Source organism: Gobio gobio, assembly GCF_949357685.1.
Source record: "Gobio gobio genome assembly, chromosome: 5".
In the NCBI taxonomy this organism is placed as follows: Eukaryota; Metazoa; Chordata; class Actinopteri; order Cypriniformes; family Gobionidae; genus Gobio; species Gobio gobio.
Window position 1 is genome coordinate 7978057 of NC_137101.1, and position 19134 is coordinate 7997190.

At 39.0% G+C, this 19134-nt stretch overlaps 1 protein-coding gene across 1 annotated transcript in view; it reads right to left on the reverse strand.

Annotated features, from left to right (window-relative positions):
* The window catches only part of tmtc1 (transmembrane O-mannosyltransferase targeting cadherins 1), a 74461-nt gene that overhangs the window by 35406 nt on the left and 19921 nt on the right, over positions 1-19134 (reverse strand). The window contains exons 3-6 of the mRNA XM_079816650.1: positions 13690-13763; positions 12733-12909; positions 2207-2288; positions 287-390 (exon numbers count right to left, since the gene is read on the reverse strand). Of these exons, the coding sequence (XP_079672776.1) occupies positions 287-390; positions 2207-2288; positions 12733-12909; positions 13690-13763 (437 nt within the window). The remainder of the gene's footprint in view (positions 1-286; positions 391-2206; positions 2289-12732; positions 12910-13689; positions 13764-19134) is intronic.

Genomic DNA, 19134 nt, shown 5'->3' on the forward strand with positions numbered 1-19134 from the left:
TGTTAAGAATCGTTTTAGGAATTGGATCGTTACTCCCAGAATCAGAATCGGATCGAATCGTTAAGTGCCTTAAGATTCCCACCCCTACAGTGAAGTGACGCAACTAACGCTGGTGGGTCACATCTCACATGATAATGACAACATGGAATACATTCATAGCGGTTGTGAAGTAATTACTTATTCATAATAAAGTACCAACTCAAGAGAGAATGCGATTTTGGACGCAGCCAATAAAACAGAACTATACAGATCATAACCGTTACAGAGTGATGACAGTCAGACCGACCTGGTCAGCAGATATGGAGAGAAGGATGCTGGATTGTCTTGCTCTGAGAACAGCGGCATGGATCCACCCATCAACCATAAGCGGAGAGACATGATGACTGTTACCTGCAGAAAAACACAGTAAAAACTGTGATGACAAATGAGCACACGAGTCATGGGGTTCGAGCTAAAATTATAGAAATGTCAATGCTGATTTAAATGAAAAAAATTTTTTTTTGTAAATAATGAATCAATAATAAAACAATACAAACTAGATAATAAAAAGGTTAAAAAGGAGAATCCCTGTTAATGTAACTGAGTAGCTAAAATTATTAGGGGGATGGGCAAATGTGGAAAACAAGATGAGCCATCACTTCTTGTGGTTCATTTTCCTGAAGAAGAAAGACCACTGGTCCACTATTTTCCCAGCTTTTAGTAGTTTGCTAGCAAATATGCTCAAAGCTCAAAGCAAACAGACATGAACTACAAGCCACAAAACATTCATTATGATTTCAAAATTGAAGTATAATCCAGCCCAGATCTTTAACCACTAGGAGCGGCTCTGTTGAGGTGAGAAAGCAATCCAACCCAATGGACCAAGCAGTATCATAATCCATAACGATTTTTCACAAGATTTTAAAATCATCTAGTGCAGGGGTGTCCAAACTCGGTCCTGCAGAGTTTAGCTCCAACTTGCCTCAACACACCTGCATAGAAGTTTCTAGTATCCCTAATAAGACCTTGATTAGCTGGTTCAGGTGTGTTTAATTGGGGTTGGAGCTAAACTTTGCTGGACAGTGGCCCTCCAGGATCAGGATTGGACACCCCTGATCTAGTGTGTCCCAGGCTTTAGCGAGAAAAAGCACCAGGTTCTGAAACAAGCGTTCCAAAACAGCCAGGTGTGAAACACCCTTTATTGGAAATTTGGGGTCATTTATACAAACTGTATCACATACAAACATAAATATAAACATTTTGTTTGGTCATAAGCAGACATGCAAACTAGGGCTGCGCAATATATCGAAATTATCGAAATATTGCGAATGTACATATCGCAATATGCATATCGCAACGGCACACAATATCTGAATGATTTTAATAGGCTACTTCGACATTGTGAAAAGTGTATGTTGTAGTTTAACGCGTATAGCAGAGAATAGACTGGGCACACGACTGTTACTTATGCGACTTGCTTGACGTTAAAAAGAGTTATTAAACACAATAACTTGCGAAAAACAACTCCTTGCAGTCTCGTGCTGTCTGCTGTCTGACACACACACCGAAACGTGCGCACAAGCCGCTCTTTTTTCGTGTCTTGTTACACAATCAAACTGTCAATGCTTTCTTTTCCCAGAAAGAATATTAAACAACACACAAATTATATCATTCTGTTTTTAAATAATTTTTTTAAATACAATTTAAATAGATTTTACACACTTAAAGCAATATCGTATCGCATATCGAATATCGCATTATTTAACAAGGATATCGCATTTTTCTTCAATATCGCACAGCCCTAATGCAAACTAATACCAATTTTAAAAAATGAATGATTTTGTGAGTTTGATTCTTTCACTGAACAACAAAAAAAGCATGAATGTTGAATAAAATAAACATATTCCCTATGATCCCACACAAAAAAAGGCTGCGGTAAGTATTGTGCTGTGTGCATATGGTTGAGGAATGCACAGGGTAGAAGTTCAACTGAATTTGCATTAGTTGTTTTAACCAAGATTATGCTGCAAGATGTACTACATTGAAGTTCCCTGTTATTGGCTAACCTGCATTAACTTCCATTCATTCCCATGGAAAGTTTCCCGGAATTTTACAACCCTATTAAGCGCTAAGTCACAGCACATTCTAAGGAATAAAAGCTATATTCAGAATGTGCATTGCCAAGAGAAACATTGCAACATTTGCCAGTAAAAATGTAGCCACTTACATGTAACGAGATGACGCAAGCACGTTTGACAAACGGGCAGGAAATTGTGACGAGCTCCTTCAACCTGGAGCGCGACAGGTGCCTGGAACAAAAGCATAACCAGATGTGACAGTTGTTTACCGACTCCATAACTCAATCAGCTGATGAGCTCATTTTCATTCATTACCCACTTAATCAAACCATCAGCTAATTACTTCACGGATATATTAATCTGTTTACTGTTGCTCTCAATTAATTACCTCTACAGAGCTGCAAGAAAACGAGTGGAAACATACATGCAGCTCACAGCCCTCTTTAAAAGACATGAAAATGTAAACCGGAACGCTGTCATCCTTCTTTGAGAGTGCCGGGATGTACAGTGAATTTTAATCCAGCGTGACATGACACCATGACAGCTGTGACTGGAAATGCAGGGTGAGATGAATGAAAGAAAAGAAAAGGCGAGAGAAGGAGGTGGGGGAGGAATGGAGCTCTGGCTGTACATTGCACTTCTGCTGATTGATTCAGTAAAGAGCTGGAGAGAGCTCAGCTTAATGACTATGTGCGTGAATGTGTGTGCGCATCGGTGCTTTTCAGAGCGTATTGTACTCCGGGGACCGGTAACATTGCTCAAAGACAGCACAGTATTTTAAAAAACGCAAGCCTCCCCTCTCCATCCTCGCCCTTTGTCGCCATTTCCATTTAAAAGTTAAAAGAAAAGGAGGAGGGATTTTATACAGAACAAAGAATGTAAAAATTGGACTCTATTTGATTCATTAACATCCTTGTTCTTACTGTGATCAATTCATCAGTGCATGTTATTCAAAAGAAATACAAAGTCTTCATAATGTTTAATCAAAATCTCTGAAACAACTTTCCTTTTCTGATGTAATCACCAAGGCCATAAAGTCTCATTAAGTCTTATTGTGAACGATTAATTGAAGTAAAAATATTAAATGTAGATTTCATTAAAATATAAATACTTTCTCCGTCTCTGAAACAACTTTCCTTTTCTGATGACATCCCCAAGGACACCAAGTCTCAACCAATGGAGAAGTTTCCAGTTTTACTGTGAACGATTCATTTGTTCATGTTATTCCAAGGAAATTATTAATTATATACACTTACCTATAGGATTATTAGGAACACCATACTAATACTGTGTTTGACCCCCTTTCGCCTTCAGAACTGCCTTAATTCTACGTGGCATTGATTCAACAAGGTGCTCAAAGCATTCTTTAGAAATGTTGGCCCATATTGATAGGATAGCATCTTGCAGTTGATGGAGATTTGTGGGATGCACATCCAGGGCACGAAGCTCCCGTTCCACCACATCCCAAAGATGCTCTATTGGGTTGAGATCTGGTGACTGTGGGGGCCATTTTAGTCCAGTGAACTCATTGTCATGTTCAATAAACCAATTTGAAATGATTCGAGCTTTGTGACATGGTGCATTATCCTGCTGGAAGTAGCCATCAGAGGATTGGTACATGGTGGTCATAAAGGGATGAACATGGTCAGAAACAATGCTCAGGTAGGCCTTGGCATTGAAACGATGCCCAATTGGCACTAAGGGGCCTAAAGTGTGCCAAGAAAACATCCCCCACACCATTACACCACCACCACCAGCCTGCACAGTGGTAACAAGGCATGATGGATCCATGTTCTCATTCTGTTTACGCCAAATTCTGACTCTACCATCTGAATGTCTCAACAGAAATCGAGACTCATCAGACCAGGCTACATTTTTCCAGTCTTCAAGAGGCGAGGCGACTTTTCTTTTCTGATGACATCTCCAAGGCCACTAAGTTTCAGCCAATGTGTGCTGGTCGTGCTTCAAAAGGGAAGGAGTCTGCAAACTGGCACGCTAATTAAATAAAAATCTCACATTTTTTCCTCATTAATTATCGCCATCAACACTTTAGGGAAGTAAAAACAGCTTGCAAATGCAGATAAACGCAAAAATCCAGATAAACAATCCTTTTAATGGAATTGAGAGCATTTAGTTAATTAATTTCGGCCATTTGTGAGGTGTAACTGATACTCTTATGAATATTGCACTAGTGTAGGGTTACAGGAGAGAAAACAAGTGTCAGCTTATGCATTTAATAATAACAAAGCCCACAGGAGACACTCCACCCCCTCAGTGCAAACACACACACCAGAACGTGCACAGAGAGACAGCATGTCTGCAGGCATTATGACGACTATCAGTCACAATCACACACTCCACTGTGTGTGTGTGTGTGAGAAAGTTTGTGTCTCGTGTCCTCCCCAGGGTCACGGGCAGCAGCAAAGGTTTATGGGCACTTTTGAAAATCAAATAAAGCTACAGAGCCCTCATTCCCCGGAGGGAGACACAGACGGAGAGAGGAACCTTGCCTTTGCTGTTCTTCAAGGCTGCGGAGAGTTATCATGCCCGCCAGCGGCCCAAAGCCCATGTCACTCTGTTTGTATAAGTGACACAGATGTTCTTTTCTGCCGTCTCTGAAGCTGTGTCTGCTGGCTTCCTGATTAGCTCATAAATATTCCTACCTATAAATGATCTAATAAATATACAAGGCATGTCCATTAAATACAGTACAAAAATACTAATCTTTTTTTTAATTAATTTTTTCAACAAATGGTCAGTGAAATGAGGTGTTCAATCACTAGAAAAATTAATAAATAAAAGTAATTAAAAAAATTAAAACAACTCACATAAGTTTGTATATTTTGCAATGCTGTGGCAAAAAATGTGGGCATGTTTAATAAAATCCATGATTTCTGTTATTTTGTCATTTTCATTAAACAAAAAAATAAAAAAAATACTACATTTACAATTTTTTCTATTTATATTGGGGTGGGTAAATTTTTTTTTTTAGGACAATAATGCAGTGGGTTATACAGGGTTATGTAATAAAGCTAAATATTATATTAAAATATTAGTTAGTAATTAAAAAAAAATTTCATTGTATGGTATAAATTCTAGAATTATAATCAAGAAGCTAAAAAATATATTTAAAGGGGTACTTCACCGCTGGAAAGATGAATGGGTAACACTTTACTTGAAGGGGTGTGCATAAGACTGACATGACACCTTCATAATCATGACATGACACATGTCATGAATATGAAGTAATTTGTATGCATGTTCATGACAACTGTCATTAAGTGTCATTCGCTGAATTATGACATTTTTAATTCAAAGATGACATTATTTTAGATGTCTTAGTTATGACAACTTGACATAAACCAATACATCATAACCTGTGTAAGATTACAAATGTATTAATATTGTGGTACAGTTTAAGGTAAAGATTGACTACATTCTAACATGATTAAGTTAATCAGCTCATGGGTTGGAGACATTAAGTATTTTGTCTTTATGCACTTCCTGATCATTTAGCATAACAAGCTCAGAACACAATATCGTTTGGCTGATTGGGATTAGGATTGGTGATACTCTGTCTGAGCGGGTTTCCCAAAACCTGTATCTTCCCGGCCAGTTCCTGTTCTCTCTTTATTGTAAGTAAAATGAGCACCATTTGTCTTTAATGGCTCTTGGAGCCCCCGAGTGATTGGATTAGCATCTATGCATTTGAATGACACTGTTATGCTAATTGAATCTGGACGGGTGACACAGTTATGTAGGGTGTGTCCTTTTACCTATACAACATTTGCATTGTATTGTTCAGAGTGTCTCCTCCCCTGCTGTATAATCCCTCCTCCTGAAATGTAGATAAATTACAATGTACAACTCCTTTAGTGAGACTTGATGACCTCAGCGGAAAGACAGCACGTTTTTCTCAATAAAGAATCCTACTGAAAAACCTATCCAAGTTCTCCTGGTCTATACTTCGAGGAAAAAGAAGTTCACAACACCTGTTAGTGTCTTTTTTCATGAAAACTTGACATTACCAAGACAAAAAAACCTGTCATAAACATAATATAGCAGATTCATTATTAAACGTAAGTAATAAAATATGAAATATTATCCAAATTAAGTGTTAATACTCTGTCAAATTATTTTATATAAGTGTCATGAATATTTTCCTTGACCTAAACTACAGTGGTACAAGTTGAATTTGTCATTAAAATGCCATTAAGTGTCAATACTCAATACTCAACAAAACAGTGAAAACAGTGAAAACTCATTTCAAAATGATAGAGTGGCACCACTGGTTAGGTGTACGCCATTATGATGGTGTCTTAGCTAGACTTATCCATGTAAAAAAGCATTTCAAGAAAATATAAATGTGTGGGATGCTGTAATTAACTGTTTAGGAAAACTTTTTTTTTAAACATTATGAACTGAAAAATATTCACAACGAAAATAATTTGACAGAGCACCACTGAAAAAAAAGATTTATGACAGGTTATGTTGTCTTGGTAATGTCAAGTTGTCATGAAAAAAGACACTAACAGGTTATGATGTATTGGTTTATGTCAAGTTGTCATAACGAACACATCTCAAATAATGTCATCTTTGCATTAAAAATGTCATAATTGAGCAAATGACACTTAATGACAGTTGTCATAAACATGCATACAAACTCCTTCATATTCATGACATGTGTCATGTCATGATTATGAAGGTGTCATGTCAGGCTTATGCACACCCCTTCAAGTAAAGTGTTACTGAAAAGCCAGAAAATATATTTTTGGCTCATATGGATGAAAGACAACAACTCCCAGAATGCACTTGCTTCGCTGCCCTACAAAGCCACTCCCAAGCCACGCCTACCAGTTACATCACTTGCCCAACGTGGCACCACCCCACAGTCGTTTTCATTTTTATAATAATAAAATCATTTAGTTCAGTTAGAGAACAGACACTACAATTAAAAACTGACGTGTCTGCTCAATACAGCACGAGCCGAACGAGAGTCGCAGCACAAACAGCGCCAGATTTCATTCATCACGAGAGCGAAGAGCTGAAAGAAAAGATGATCGCGGGAGATTTGGTTGAAAAACTAAATGACCGCACAGTCATTCACGGTGCGTGTCCAGTTTGGTGTGTTTTCAGTTCATGCCTATGGAAGCTAAACTTTCAAAGGAATTCAGTAGCTATGTTTCCATCCACCTATTTTTATGCGCATTTTGGGATATCGCATCAAAAAATGCTGAAGGGAAACGCCAGATGCGCATAAATTCTAAAAATGCGCATAAAAGACGTATGCACTAGTTTTCCGATACGAAAACATGCACATAAACTATGATGGAAACGCATTTACCGAATAAATTCCTTGATGGGCATAAAGAAAATCATGTGACTTTCGCGATGTGACAGCATAACTGTAGCCTACTAACCAGCGGAAAAATCTTGTTTGCAAAACATCTGAAATGCTGTTTTGGTCTTTCAGAAGTCTGTTGTCAAAGATGCTTGGTATATTTCCCTCCTAGTCTTACACGACTGCGTTCCCAAACAGCAGCATCTGCCTCTGAAAGCGTGACAACGCGTTTATTAAGACGCACACGTTTCTCTGAGACGCAAATCATTTATTATATACGAAAATGATTATATACATGGTGGCTTCTACTATGTTTCTAAGTGATTTTTTAGCGGTAGTTTATCAGGAAGTGACGATTATGTTCTCTTCGACTCACTGGATGAAAATGGTGCTTTATTCGCAAATGTTTTATGCGATATTGCATTTCTGCGCATAAATTATATTTGCAAGTTTGGATGGAAACATAGCTATTGACAACACTCGCTTTGATCCTCACTGCTCCGTTATGAATGCTCGAGCAGCCGTGCGCATTTTACATTCTGTGAGTGAGAACCCACCCCTGTGGGCGGGTTGAAAACATGCAGAACTAGCTCCTACTACTGGCTGTAGTCTCTAGCCTTCCAAATAAAGCCTCGGATGACGAAAAATTACGATATTTGCGACTTCTGAGGCTTTTTTCCAGATATAAGATACATAAATCTCTCGTCTCAAGGGGATACGATAATTTGAATATACTACCGGGTTTCTACTGGTACAAAGCTTAATGCTAATCGCTGAAGTAACCCTTTAAGGGATACAGTCATATGATTCATTTAAACCCACTTTACATGCAGGTTCATTTTTATTTTAGATAATAATTTATATAACATATCCAGCAGTTTTTACAGCAGACTCTATCGCTTTAAAAAATAGATAGTATCCCGTATTTGTGGAACCTGGCACATGTTCAGTACATAAACACAAATAAACACTACAAACATCATATTATCCAGATTAAATGTCTTAAAGGTCCCCTTCTTCGCGATTCCATTGTTCAAACTTTAGTTAGTGTGTAATGTTGCTGTTAGAGCATAAATAATACCTGTAAAATTATAAAGCTCAAAGTTCAATGCCAAGCGAGATATTTTATTTAACAGAAGTTCCCTTTCAAAGCCTACAGCGAACGGCTGGCTTGGACTACATCCTGGTACTTCCTTCTTTAATTACGTCAGTAGAGCAGTAGAACAGACTAACCTCCGCCCACAAAGAAATGCGAAAAAGGGGGCGCGGTCTTGTTGCTGTCCCACGTGGAGAAGCGGACGGTCGCGTGGAGAAAAGGAACTGTTGCGTTGAGTGTGTTTATCGCCATGTCATCGAGACGCTGTTATTTTCATCCAGGAGTCAAATCACCTTTGTCTGGCTTTCCCAGGGACGCTGTAGAGATTATTGAACGCATACATCTCTCCGTTAAGAGGCGTGACCTTTCCAACGTGCGCTAAGCTGCTGTCAAATTACAACACAGGAACCGCTTTCACGTGCGCTAAGCTGTGGTCGAATCACAGCACGGGAACCGCTTGCACAATCAGAACTCATTACGTGTTTCTGAAGGAGGGACTTCATAGCACAAGGAAATCACCAGCCGTTTTTAGGACAGTGGAAACAGCGGTATACAGATAAGTAAATAGTGTGAAAAATACTGTGTTTTTTTACACGCGAAACATGAACACATGTTATATTGCACACTGTAAACACAATCAAAGCTTCAAAAAAACACGAAGAACGGGAACTTTAATAATGAATTAAAAGAGCTTTTGCTACTGGATGTTTGATGTCATGTTTATCTATGAGGTCTCTGCCGTCCTTGAGGTTATGCGCTCTGTGACTAATGCCGAGGAATAGATGCAAGTCTTGGGTTTTTGATCTCTGCAGAACACATGGGAGCGTGGAGAGACTCAAATGCACAAACATATCTGGCGCTGAACATGATTTAACCGATTGGTGCTGTAGCGATATGTGTTAGACAACATCATGCATTACTGTAAAGATGTATCACAGATGTTGCATTTGGCCACACAACTTTCCCTATTATTTGCAAACCGGTTCTGAGTGGTTTCTAGGGCATTATAAGTTGTTAAGATATTGTTAAGACTGTTAATGTCATAATAAGACCAAGCATTAACAACTACTGTTTACTGCTCATAACCATGAACAATTAGAAAAATGATTTCGCCCTCCTCTTCTAAATACCCATAAGTTTCTCAGTAAGCCCAAACGGATGAAATAGGGGTTTCATTACACTATCAAAACGGCAAAGCTGGTACAGCTACTTAGCCTGGGGGAGAGGCATGAGCATGGGCTTGTGTGTGAATGTGTGTACAAGGGTGTAATGTTTGCACACAGCACTCAAGGATCAGTCTGGTATCTCAGTCGCGTGTCTCCTTCAGTAATGAGAACCCAAGGGCCAGTCAAGGGGTCCCTCTCTATTTCCCACTCACCGATGAGCCCCTTTGTTCAGCTTTTCACATTCTCAGAGAGTACAGACCCACTGGACACAGAGCACAATTTAAGTAGCTGAGACTGTAATTTGAGCAAATGAGGTTCACACTAAGAGAGAGAGAGAGAGAGAGAGAGAGAGAGAGAGAGAGAGAGAGAGAGAATGAGAGAGTGCGATTGCTGTTTGTCTCGCCTGATTGACTCTCTTTGAATGCCAATTACCGCCACAGACGAATGAAAGAGCCGATCTGTAATTGGAAGATTGCTTTGTATATTCTCCATCGCAGATCTGTGTCGCTGATCTTTGGCTAGATTGTCTGCTTGCGCAATTTGTTTGGTAGCAGTCACATGAGAAGTCGTCCTTTAAATGATTAAAGAACTGAAAAACTAATTAGCTGTAGTGATAAAAAGAAAAAGAATAGGCGATAATTAGACATGTCGTGATGCAGATTTTGTCATTTGTGGTCATAAGGCAACATAAGACAGAAGATTTAGCTATTATATTATATTATATTAAGTTATATTAAATGTTTTTTTACATTATTCAACATTTATATCGCCAAAGTTTTGAATTTGTACAGAAATAGCTTAAATCTATTCTATAATATTTATATCGCTTTTTTATTAAATTTAATTAATTAATACATTTATTATTAATAATTTATTATTATTTTTACATTTACATTTAACATTTTCAATCTGATTCAAATAATCAACATAAAAAATGTCTTTAATTGTATTCATACCTAATACATATATATACACACACATACATACATATATTCACACACCCACACACACATACAAAATATTGCCAAAAGTATTGGGACACCCCTCCAAATCATTGAATTCAGGTGTTCCAATCACTTCCATGGCCACAGGTGTATAAAATCAATCACTTAGGCATGCAGACGCTTCTACAAATATTTGTGAATGAATGGGTCGCTCTCAGGAGCTCAGTGAATTCAAGCATGGTACCGTGAAAGGTTGCCATTCGAGAAATTTCCTCACTACTAAATATTCCACTGTCAACTGTTAGTGGTTAATAAAGTGGAAGCAATTGGGAACAACAGCAACCACGAAGTGGTAGGCCACATAAAATCACAGAGCGGGGTCAGCGCATGCTGAGGCGCACAGTGGGCAGAAGTCGCCAACTTTCTGCAGAGTCAATAGCTACAGACCTCCAAACTTCTTGTGGTCTCAAGAACATTAGCTCAAGAACAGTGTGTAGAGAGCTTCATGGAATGGGTTTGCATGGCTGAGCTGCTCATCCAAGCCTTATATCTCCAAGTGCAATGCAAAGCGTTTGATGCAGTGGGGTAAAGCACACCGCCACTGGACTCTAGAGCAGTGGAGACGTGTTCTCTGGAGTGACTGATCACGCTTCTCTGTCTGTCAATCTGATGGACGAGTCTGGGTTTTGGCGGTTGCCAGGAGAACGGTACTTGCCTGACTGCATTGTGCCAAGTGTAAAGTTTGGTGGAGGGGGATTATGGTGTGGGGGTTGTTTTTCAGGGGTTGGGCTTGGCCCCCTTCCAGTGAAAGGAACTTCAGCATACCAAGACATTTTGGACAATTTCATGCTCCCAACTTCGTGGGAACAGTTTGGGGACGGCCCCTTCCTGTTCCAACATGACTGCGCACAAGTGCCCAAAGCAAGGTCCATAAAGACATGGATGAGCGAGTTTGGTGTCGAGGAACTTGACTGTCCTGCACAGAGTCCTGACCTCAACCCGATAGAACACTTTTGTGATGAATTAGAGCGGAGACTGTGAGTCAGTCCAACATCAGTGCCTGACCTCCCAAACACGCTTCTAGAAGAATGGTCAAAAATTCCCATAAACACACTCCTAAACTTTGTGGAAAGCCTTCCCAGAAGAGTTGAAGCTGTTATAGCTGCAAAGGGTGGGCCAACTCCATATTAAACCCTACAGATTAAGAATGGGATGTCATTAAAGTTCATGTGCATGTTAAGACAGACTTCCCAAAAATGTTGGCAATATAGTGTATATGTGTGTGTGTGTGTGTGTATGTGTGTGTTTACTAATACAAGTTATGAGTGAACTTATTAAAACTGATATTTTGCACTGATTTATAGAAATTAACTGAAACTAGCACTGCGTTTTTGGACGTGTAAGTAACCTAATGGCATAATGGCGCGCATTTTAGAAATGGCTAAAAAGAAAATTCACTACATCATTGAAATATACATGAAGTGAGTATTTCTTATACAAAGTCTTTGTCAATATCTTCTGAATATTCGATAGCACACATTCAACATGCTAAATGCGTTTCCAGGAAGGACAAGACCCAAGGTCAGACTGTGCGTCGGCATGCATTACCATGTTTTGGTGAGCTAAGCTAATTTTCAGACAGTACATACAACCAGTCAATGTCTGTCTAGGGACCGCCGATCGTTAAATGCCTCCTAATGAATTTAATGAGTGTCTGTGCTATGTGATCCGACTGCATGTGCTGAATGTGTATTGGTCACTCATGGCACTGTCTCAGCCTTGGACTGAAGATTGAAAGCACATGGCTGCTCCAATGCCACAGTGGAATTCTCCATAAACATTCCACAGAAGATTCCGTTATAGACAGAGACAGACGGCCTTCTCCGAGCCACTTCTATATACAGCACACCAGATATGATAGAAATGACTGCCATTTCAGATCTAAATGAAAAAGAGGACCTTAAAACTTGATCGACAAATTATAGACGCCTAAAAGTAATACAATTTGATAGAAATGACGTCATGTTGTCTGAATGTAAAATGTAAAAATATCAACACAACCCCCCCCAAAGCCATGCCAGCCAACAGTAATTATCATCTGCTAATAATCTAGTATACAAACACTTACAAGACGAGCGGCTTGCGGCAGAGCACCAGAAAATCATAGAGGACGCACACACCAAACACCGTAATGCCCGTCTCTTTCACCAGCATGGCACAGGTGCCCAACAACAGACTGAGAGCCAGTGACACCACTGACACCGTCGTGGGAAACTCGTCCGCCATTCTGCTCGCTGACACACTCCTGAAAGGAAAAAAAAAAGAGGAATCATAATTACACTAGTTTATTCAGCAAGGATGCATTACATTAATCAAAAGTCACAGTAAAGACATTTATAATGTTGTGAAATAATTATATTTCAAATAAAAATGTGTTCTATTGAACTTTCTATTTATCAAAGAATCCTAAAAAAATGACCAAACATTTAAAATATTTTATTTTGATTATTTTACATATCTGATTCAAATAATAAACATATGTTTTTTTGCATTTACTTATTTTTATTCAAACCTAATTTCAGCTTTGATCACAGGAATAAACGTTTTAAAATAGATTTAAACGGAGAACAATTATTTTAAAATTGTAATAATATTTCTCAATAATAGTTTTAATTATTTTGGTCAAGTAAATGCAGCTTTGGTGAGCAGAAGACATTTCAAAAGTATTTTCGACCCCAAACTTTTAAATGCTACTGTAAAGGTTTTTCCTCTAAGACCGACAAAAGAATTATTAGAAAGATGTTATGGCAGAAAAAATGGCGTTTGTATAGTCTGATAATGTCACACAATACATAATAATCAGATGTTATGATGTATCGTAGATTCAGGTAAACTAGATTCTTTTGATTTATTAAATTTGATATCATGAAATCTAAAATTTCGTCAAGGTTGGGTTTGATAAGATTAAACAAATGATCTTCTGGATACGAATGAATGGATAATAAATTGTTTTATTTTTATAATTATATGCATTGCATGTTCATTGTCAGATCTGTTTTTTTACACCCAAATACTCTGCTGTTACCTAATATAGGAGAGAAAGGCCAGGAGGAACAACATGCTGGCTAACACATCTGCTCTCCCAACGATCCCAGACACCTGTAACACACAAGTATGACACGTTTATAATCCATCATGCTAATGTACCACAAAACAGTTCAAAGCCATCAGATACATCAGCCATTTTATTAACATAAAGGCTTTCAAATTTGATCTTTATTACAGCAACTGTGAAAGTCTGGCAGTAGGTCTGCAGAGAGGTCCACTAGCCAGACATTTAGGGAGCGTTTACATGACACCATTTTCTACTAAAAACATAAAACTTTTTATGAATTTTGCCATTCATTTACACGACAACAGCATTTTGGGGGCCTGAAAATGCAAACTTTTGAAATTGGATTTCAAAGTGCATGTTTTTGAAAATGATACCGTTATCATCTCTGTGTAAAGACGTCATGTGTATTACGTGCTCAGTAAAAACTGTAAAAAAGATTCCATTGAAATAAGTGAAGCCGCCAGTGTTCAAATATGACATCTTGAGTCTCGAGCCGCAATTTCAAGGTCCCGCCCACACTCCGGCCTAATCAACAACTTTTTTGTGAAATAAACAGTTGTGGAAATGTAGAAATTGAAGTTAGGCAATCTCCTCCCGAAGTTCCCGAAAAATGTCCGTTACTGCCTCAGAGACGACTTCGCTCAGAGAAGCTGTCGATCTCAGCTGTCAATCGTAACGTCACACCCCCGTTTTTATAGCATCAAATAACTAACTAAAACTTATTTACAGAACGAACACTTGAGCTTTTTATCAGCTTGATAAAAAAAATGGCTAAAATGACAGAAAAGTAAAGTTTGAAGTGTAATTTGATTGTTTAGTTTGTCTGTCCCATTATATTTGATGGAGAGGGCGGAGTTTATGACCTATACTGCATCCGGAACGCTTTGGCTTCACTTTTCAGGACTCGTGTGGCACACTTGGTTCAGTCTATAGGCGCGTACTGGCCTGGCAGCAGAATACAGCGTTTTTATCCGAAAACGTGGATTTAAACTATCTAAGGTATTGTTAAAGGATGAATGTTAATCTCCTTTGGTTTACCCAACAACGTAAGTAACAGACCCAAAATTTTCAGTGAATCGCACGTCTATTATTTATATGAACTTATTAATTGATTTTTTTCAACAACCCAATCATCCCAAACATTAACATTGCAGAATGCACGATGTTTTCAGTACTAAAAATGAAAATATGTCATGAAATTATCAAAATAATCAAGAAGTAATGAAGAAATGTTTGAGTTTGGGTGATCTGAAACAGTAAAAAGAGAACTGGATTGATGTCTATGCAAATGGATAGATAGAAAAGTCTCAAAAATGGACCTATCAGCAGACCTAGAGCCAGACTTGTTGTAATAAAGCACTGTTGTGGGAGCTTTGCCATAGAGGCTGGTGTAAAAGTGTGAATTGTATGATGCAAAGGGTGGATAAATGTGTGTGTGTGTGTGTGTGTGTGTGTGTGTGTCTGTTTGTTTGCAATGAGGCAGATACATTTAATGATCACATCTTCGTAAGACAAATAGAGGAGAGCAAACTCAAATGAGGGGGAAGAAAGAGCGGGAAGGAGAAAATGAAAACGTGAGGGCAATAGGGAAAGAGATTTATTTCCCTGGCGCTGTCTGCTCCGTTCTTTTATCTTCCCATCCCCCTAAAACGTACACCATCCTTAAAATCCTCCTATCCTCTTCAATCCGTTTTCATGCACTTTTTTTTTCTCCAGAGGCACAAATGTTAAAATGATCCCACAGTTGACACACTTCACATCTGGAGGGTTTCTGAAGCCCATCCCCCCCACAGGCAGAATTCCACAGAATTATACACACACTTCCAGAAGACACACCCGGAGCAACAGACCATACATGCACCGCTGCTGAGGGACATGGAGTGTGTGAGTGTATGTGTGTGTGTGTGTGTGTGTGTGTGTGTGTGCACTACTCCGAGACATCATCTTCAATGTAAACATATAAAAAGCCCACCGGCCCTTAATACAACTCAGCGTCTGTGTGGTATTACGGTCCAGCTGCTGTGTTTATGGGCTGAATATAGATGTAAATGTCTGGCTAGTGGACCTATCAGCAAATCTAGCGCCAGACTTGTAATAAAGCACTGTTGCAGACACAAAATCATCCATTAAAAGCATGTGTAAATGCTGCCTCCGGGTCATGGTGGAATAATAGTACTTATGAGATAAGCGCACATGAACGCCACCCTAATGTCATAATAGATGCAGCAACTAGGGAATACTGCAGTTATCATACGTTTTTATTTAGAGTATTGTTTGTATTATCCATTATTATACCGCGGGGCTTTTGAATGCTTGAATCTGATTGGTTAGGGTTAGGTTCTCATGACAAAACCAGCCCTATTGCTAATCAAAACTAGCCCAAAACTAGCCCAACTGGGTCCCCCGGTAACAATCATGTTCCGGAGGTAATTTTTTGGCGGGGCTTGCCTGCTAAAATTGGCATTCCCAGGGTTAAATTTCACATTAATGGGGTCGCTTCAACTCGCGGACATGAAAAACAGCCCGCAGCAACAGTGTTAAGGTAGCCTGATTCCTCAGGAAAAACCGTGGACTTGGCAACACTGCTTCTAATGTGTGCAATTATTTTCAGGGAAACCCAGGGCTAAAGTAGTTCCATGCAGGTCTTGACCGCATTACAGTTCCATATCACTTCGCCAAATGATTTCAGTTCGACACTGCGACACTGATGAAGCAAATAAATATAGTAAACAATAGGATAAAAACGACAAATTATTTCCATGTTTTATGCAAAAATTCAATTTTATAATGTACGGAAAGCACATACTCTTCCTGTGTCCTAATGTTGCTGTAATTTTTGTCAAATGCACTGCACACCTAGTGAAACATCGTTCGACTGTATATATAGCTGGAATGACAAATAACTCTCCAATCCAATCTAATCTAAAAGGACTGCCTTCCTGATCTATTGTGTTTTAGGACATTTGGTCCTGGATGTAGATCCATGGATCTCTAGGGCCCCTTCAAGGGAGTGGATTCAATTGCAATGTCTTCCCCCTGCTAAGATTGGCGTTTCAATGCGCACATGCACACACACACATCTGTGGGGTAATTGTAAATCAAGCTGGAGATCTGAAACGCTGCACTTCTCAGAAAGACCCACAGCTATACCTCATTTCAGCCAATTACCTAATTCGACAGGAATTCCTCAGAAACAGCTGCAGCCGGGCCCTGCCAATGCAGAGGGCCCGCACACACAACCACATCATCCGACCGCTGCGAAACCAAATCTAGAAACAGTTTTTCCACTCGCACACCTTTCAAAAACCCTTATAAGGATCAGAAACGCACACAAATACGCTTTATCGCACATGCACAGCTGAAAGGCCGATGTTCCCTTGCGAAGAGAATAAATTGCATGAGAAAATTTAAGATCAGGAGAATATGACTCATGCATCCAAACTGTATGGATGGAAGAATATAATTAGGAAAAAAGTGTAATCGATGGCAAGACAAAATGCATTTTTCAATTACAAGACATGCGCCGGGTGCCGGACTGCCGGTGGGTGCCTGTGAAGGAGGAAGTCCGACAGATGGTCAGCAGGTTGCAGGCAGGCTTCAGTACAGTCTCCAGGGAGAGACAGAATGCCAGTGAACGGAGGCCTTTCATCCTCCATCAGGAGCCTGCTGATGCCTGTCAAGTGATGCTGCTCTCGACTAACAACTAGCCAACGGCCTGCCGGCAGACCCTGCTGTGAGGACAAACCTGCGGTTACAAGCTGGGTGATGCACATCTCTAGTATGAGCTGAAGAGAGGATCTGATGTAACCCTGATGCCGGATATCATTTACTATGATATTGAGTCTTTTGACTGGACTCAACCCACGAGCATCGCAGTTTGTATGATTTTCTAATGCAAGGCTGCATTTATTTGATTAAAAATACAGTAAAAAGAGTAGCATTGAGAAATATTATTACAATTTGAAATAACGGTTTTCTATTTTGATACATTTTTGATTCAAAGCTGAATTTTCAGCATTATTACTCCAGTCTTCAGTGGCACATGATCCCACATGAAATCTCTAAAACGAAATTCAAAACAGGTATTTAAAATTGTAATTAATTGTAATTCTTAAAGGGATAGTTCACCCAAAAATGAAAATTAGCCCATAATTTACTCACCCTCAAGTCATCCTAGGTGTATATGACATTTTTCTTTCCGACGAATAAAATCGGAGTTATATAACAAAAGTCCAGGCTAATCCAAGCATTAGAATTGGATTCATAATTGCTCTGTTTTCTGAAGGCCTTCTGAAGCGAATCGATGCGTTTGTGTAAGAAAAATATCCATACTTTCGGCACGACCGCCTTCCCTGTTCAATTTATGGAAAAATTGTTGAAAGTTCCCCTGCCGATCGAAAGACTAACGCGACCAGGTCCGCTCGTCATGACGTCACGTACGGATCTTGAGTTTCATTTTCAACATTCAACACTTTTCCATGGAAGGCGGTCGGCTGAAAGTTTACTTGATAAAGTTTTAAATATGAATATTTTTCTTACACAAATGCGTCGATTCGCTTCAGAAGGCCTTTATTAACACCCCAGAGCCACGTGGAGCACGTTATTTGACGGGCAGATGCACTTTTTATGGACTTCAAAAACAGGGCAACTATGAATCAAATTCTAATGCTTGGATTAGCCTGGACTTTTGTAATATAACTCTGATTTTTTTCGTCTGAAAGAAGAATGTCATATACACCGAGGGTGACTTGGGGGTGAGTAAATTATGGGCAAATTTTAGTTTTTGGGTGAACTATTCCTTTGACATACACACAACTTATAAGAATATCACCAACACTGGAAAAATAACTGGAAAATAATAAATTTCGGCTGTTGTTCACCTGATTCAGGTCCGTTGTAAAGATCATCAATTATTAAATTAGTTAATTTAATCTATAAAGCTGTTGTTTGAGAACTGAACGATGACATCACTGTTTTCTGCAGAACTGCGTCAGTGCAGTCAGATCAATAATATTGTAAAATATTAAATAGCAGCTCCAAACTAGTATAAATACATTAAAGTTAGTAGGTTGGTATGAGCCAACACAGTCATTTATAATACAGAAAATAACTAAATTTGTGAAAATCAAGTGGTATTTTTGAAACTGTCTAAAACTACAACTGTCATGATAAATACACAATACTATTGTCACGTTTTGGGTTGGTTTTTGATGCGTTTCTCAGTTCAGTTTCTTGTTTGAGTTTTTTTGTTAATCTAGTCTGTTAATTGGCTCAGTTCTCGTCCATTCCCATACCTGTTTGTTACTATGGTTTCTGATTTGATTTGAGATTCAGTTCAGGTGTATCTTATCTCATCAGCTCCTCTGTTTGCCTTCACGTATTTAAACCATCAGTTTCTGTCTGCTAATTGTTCAG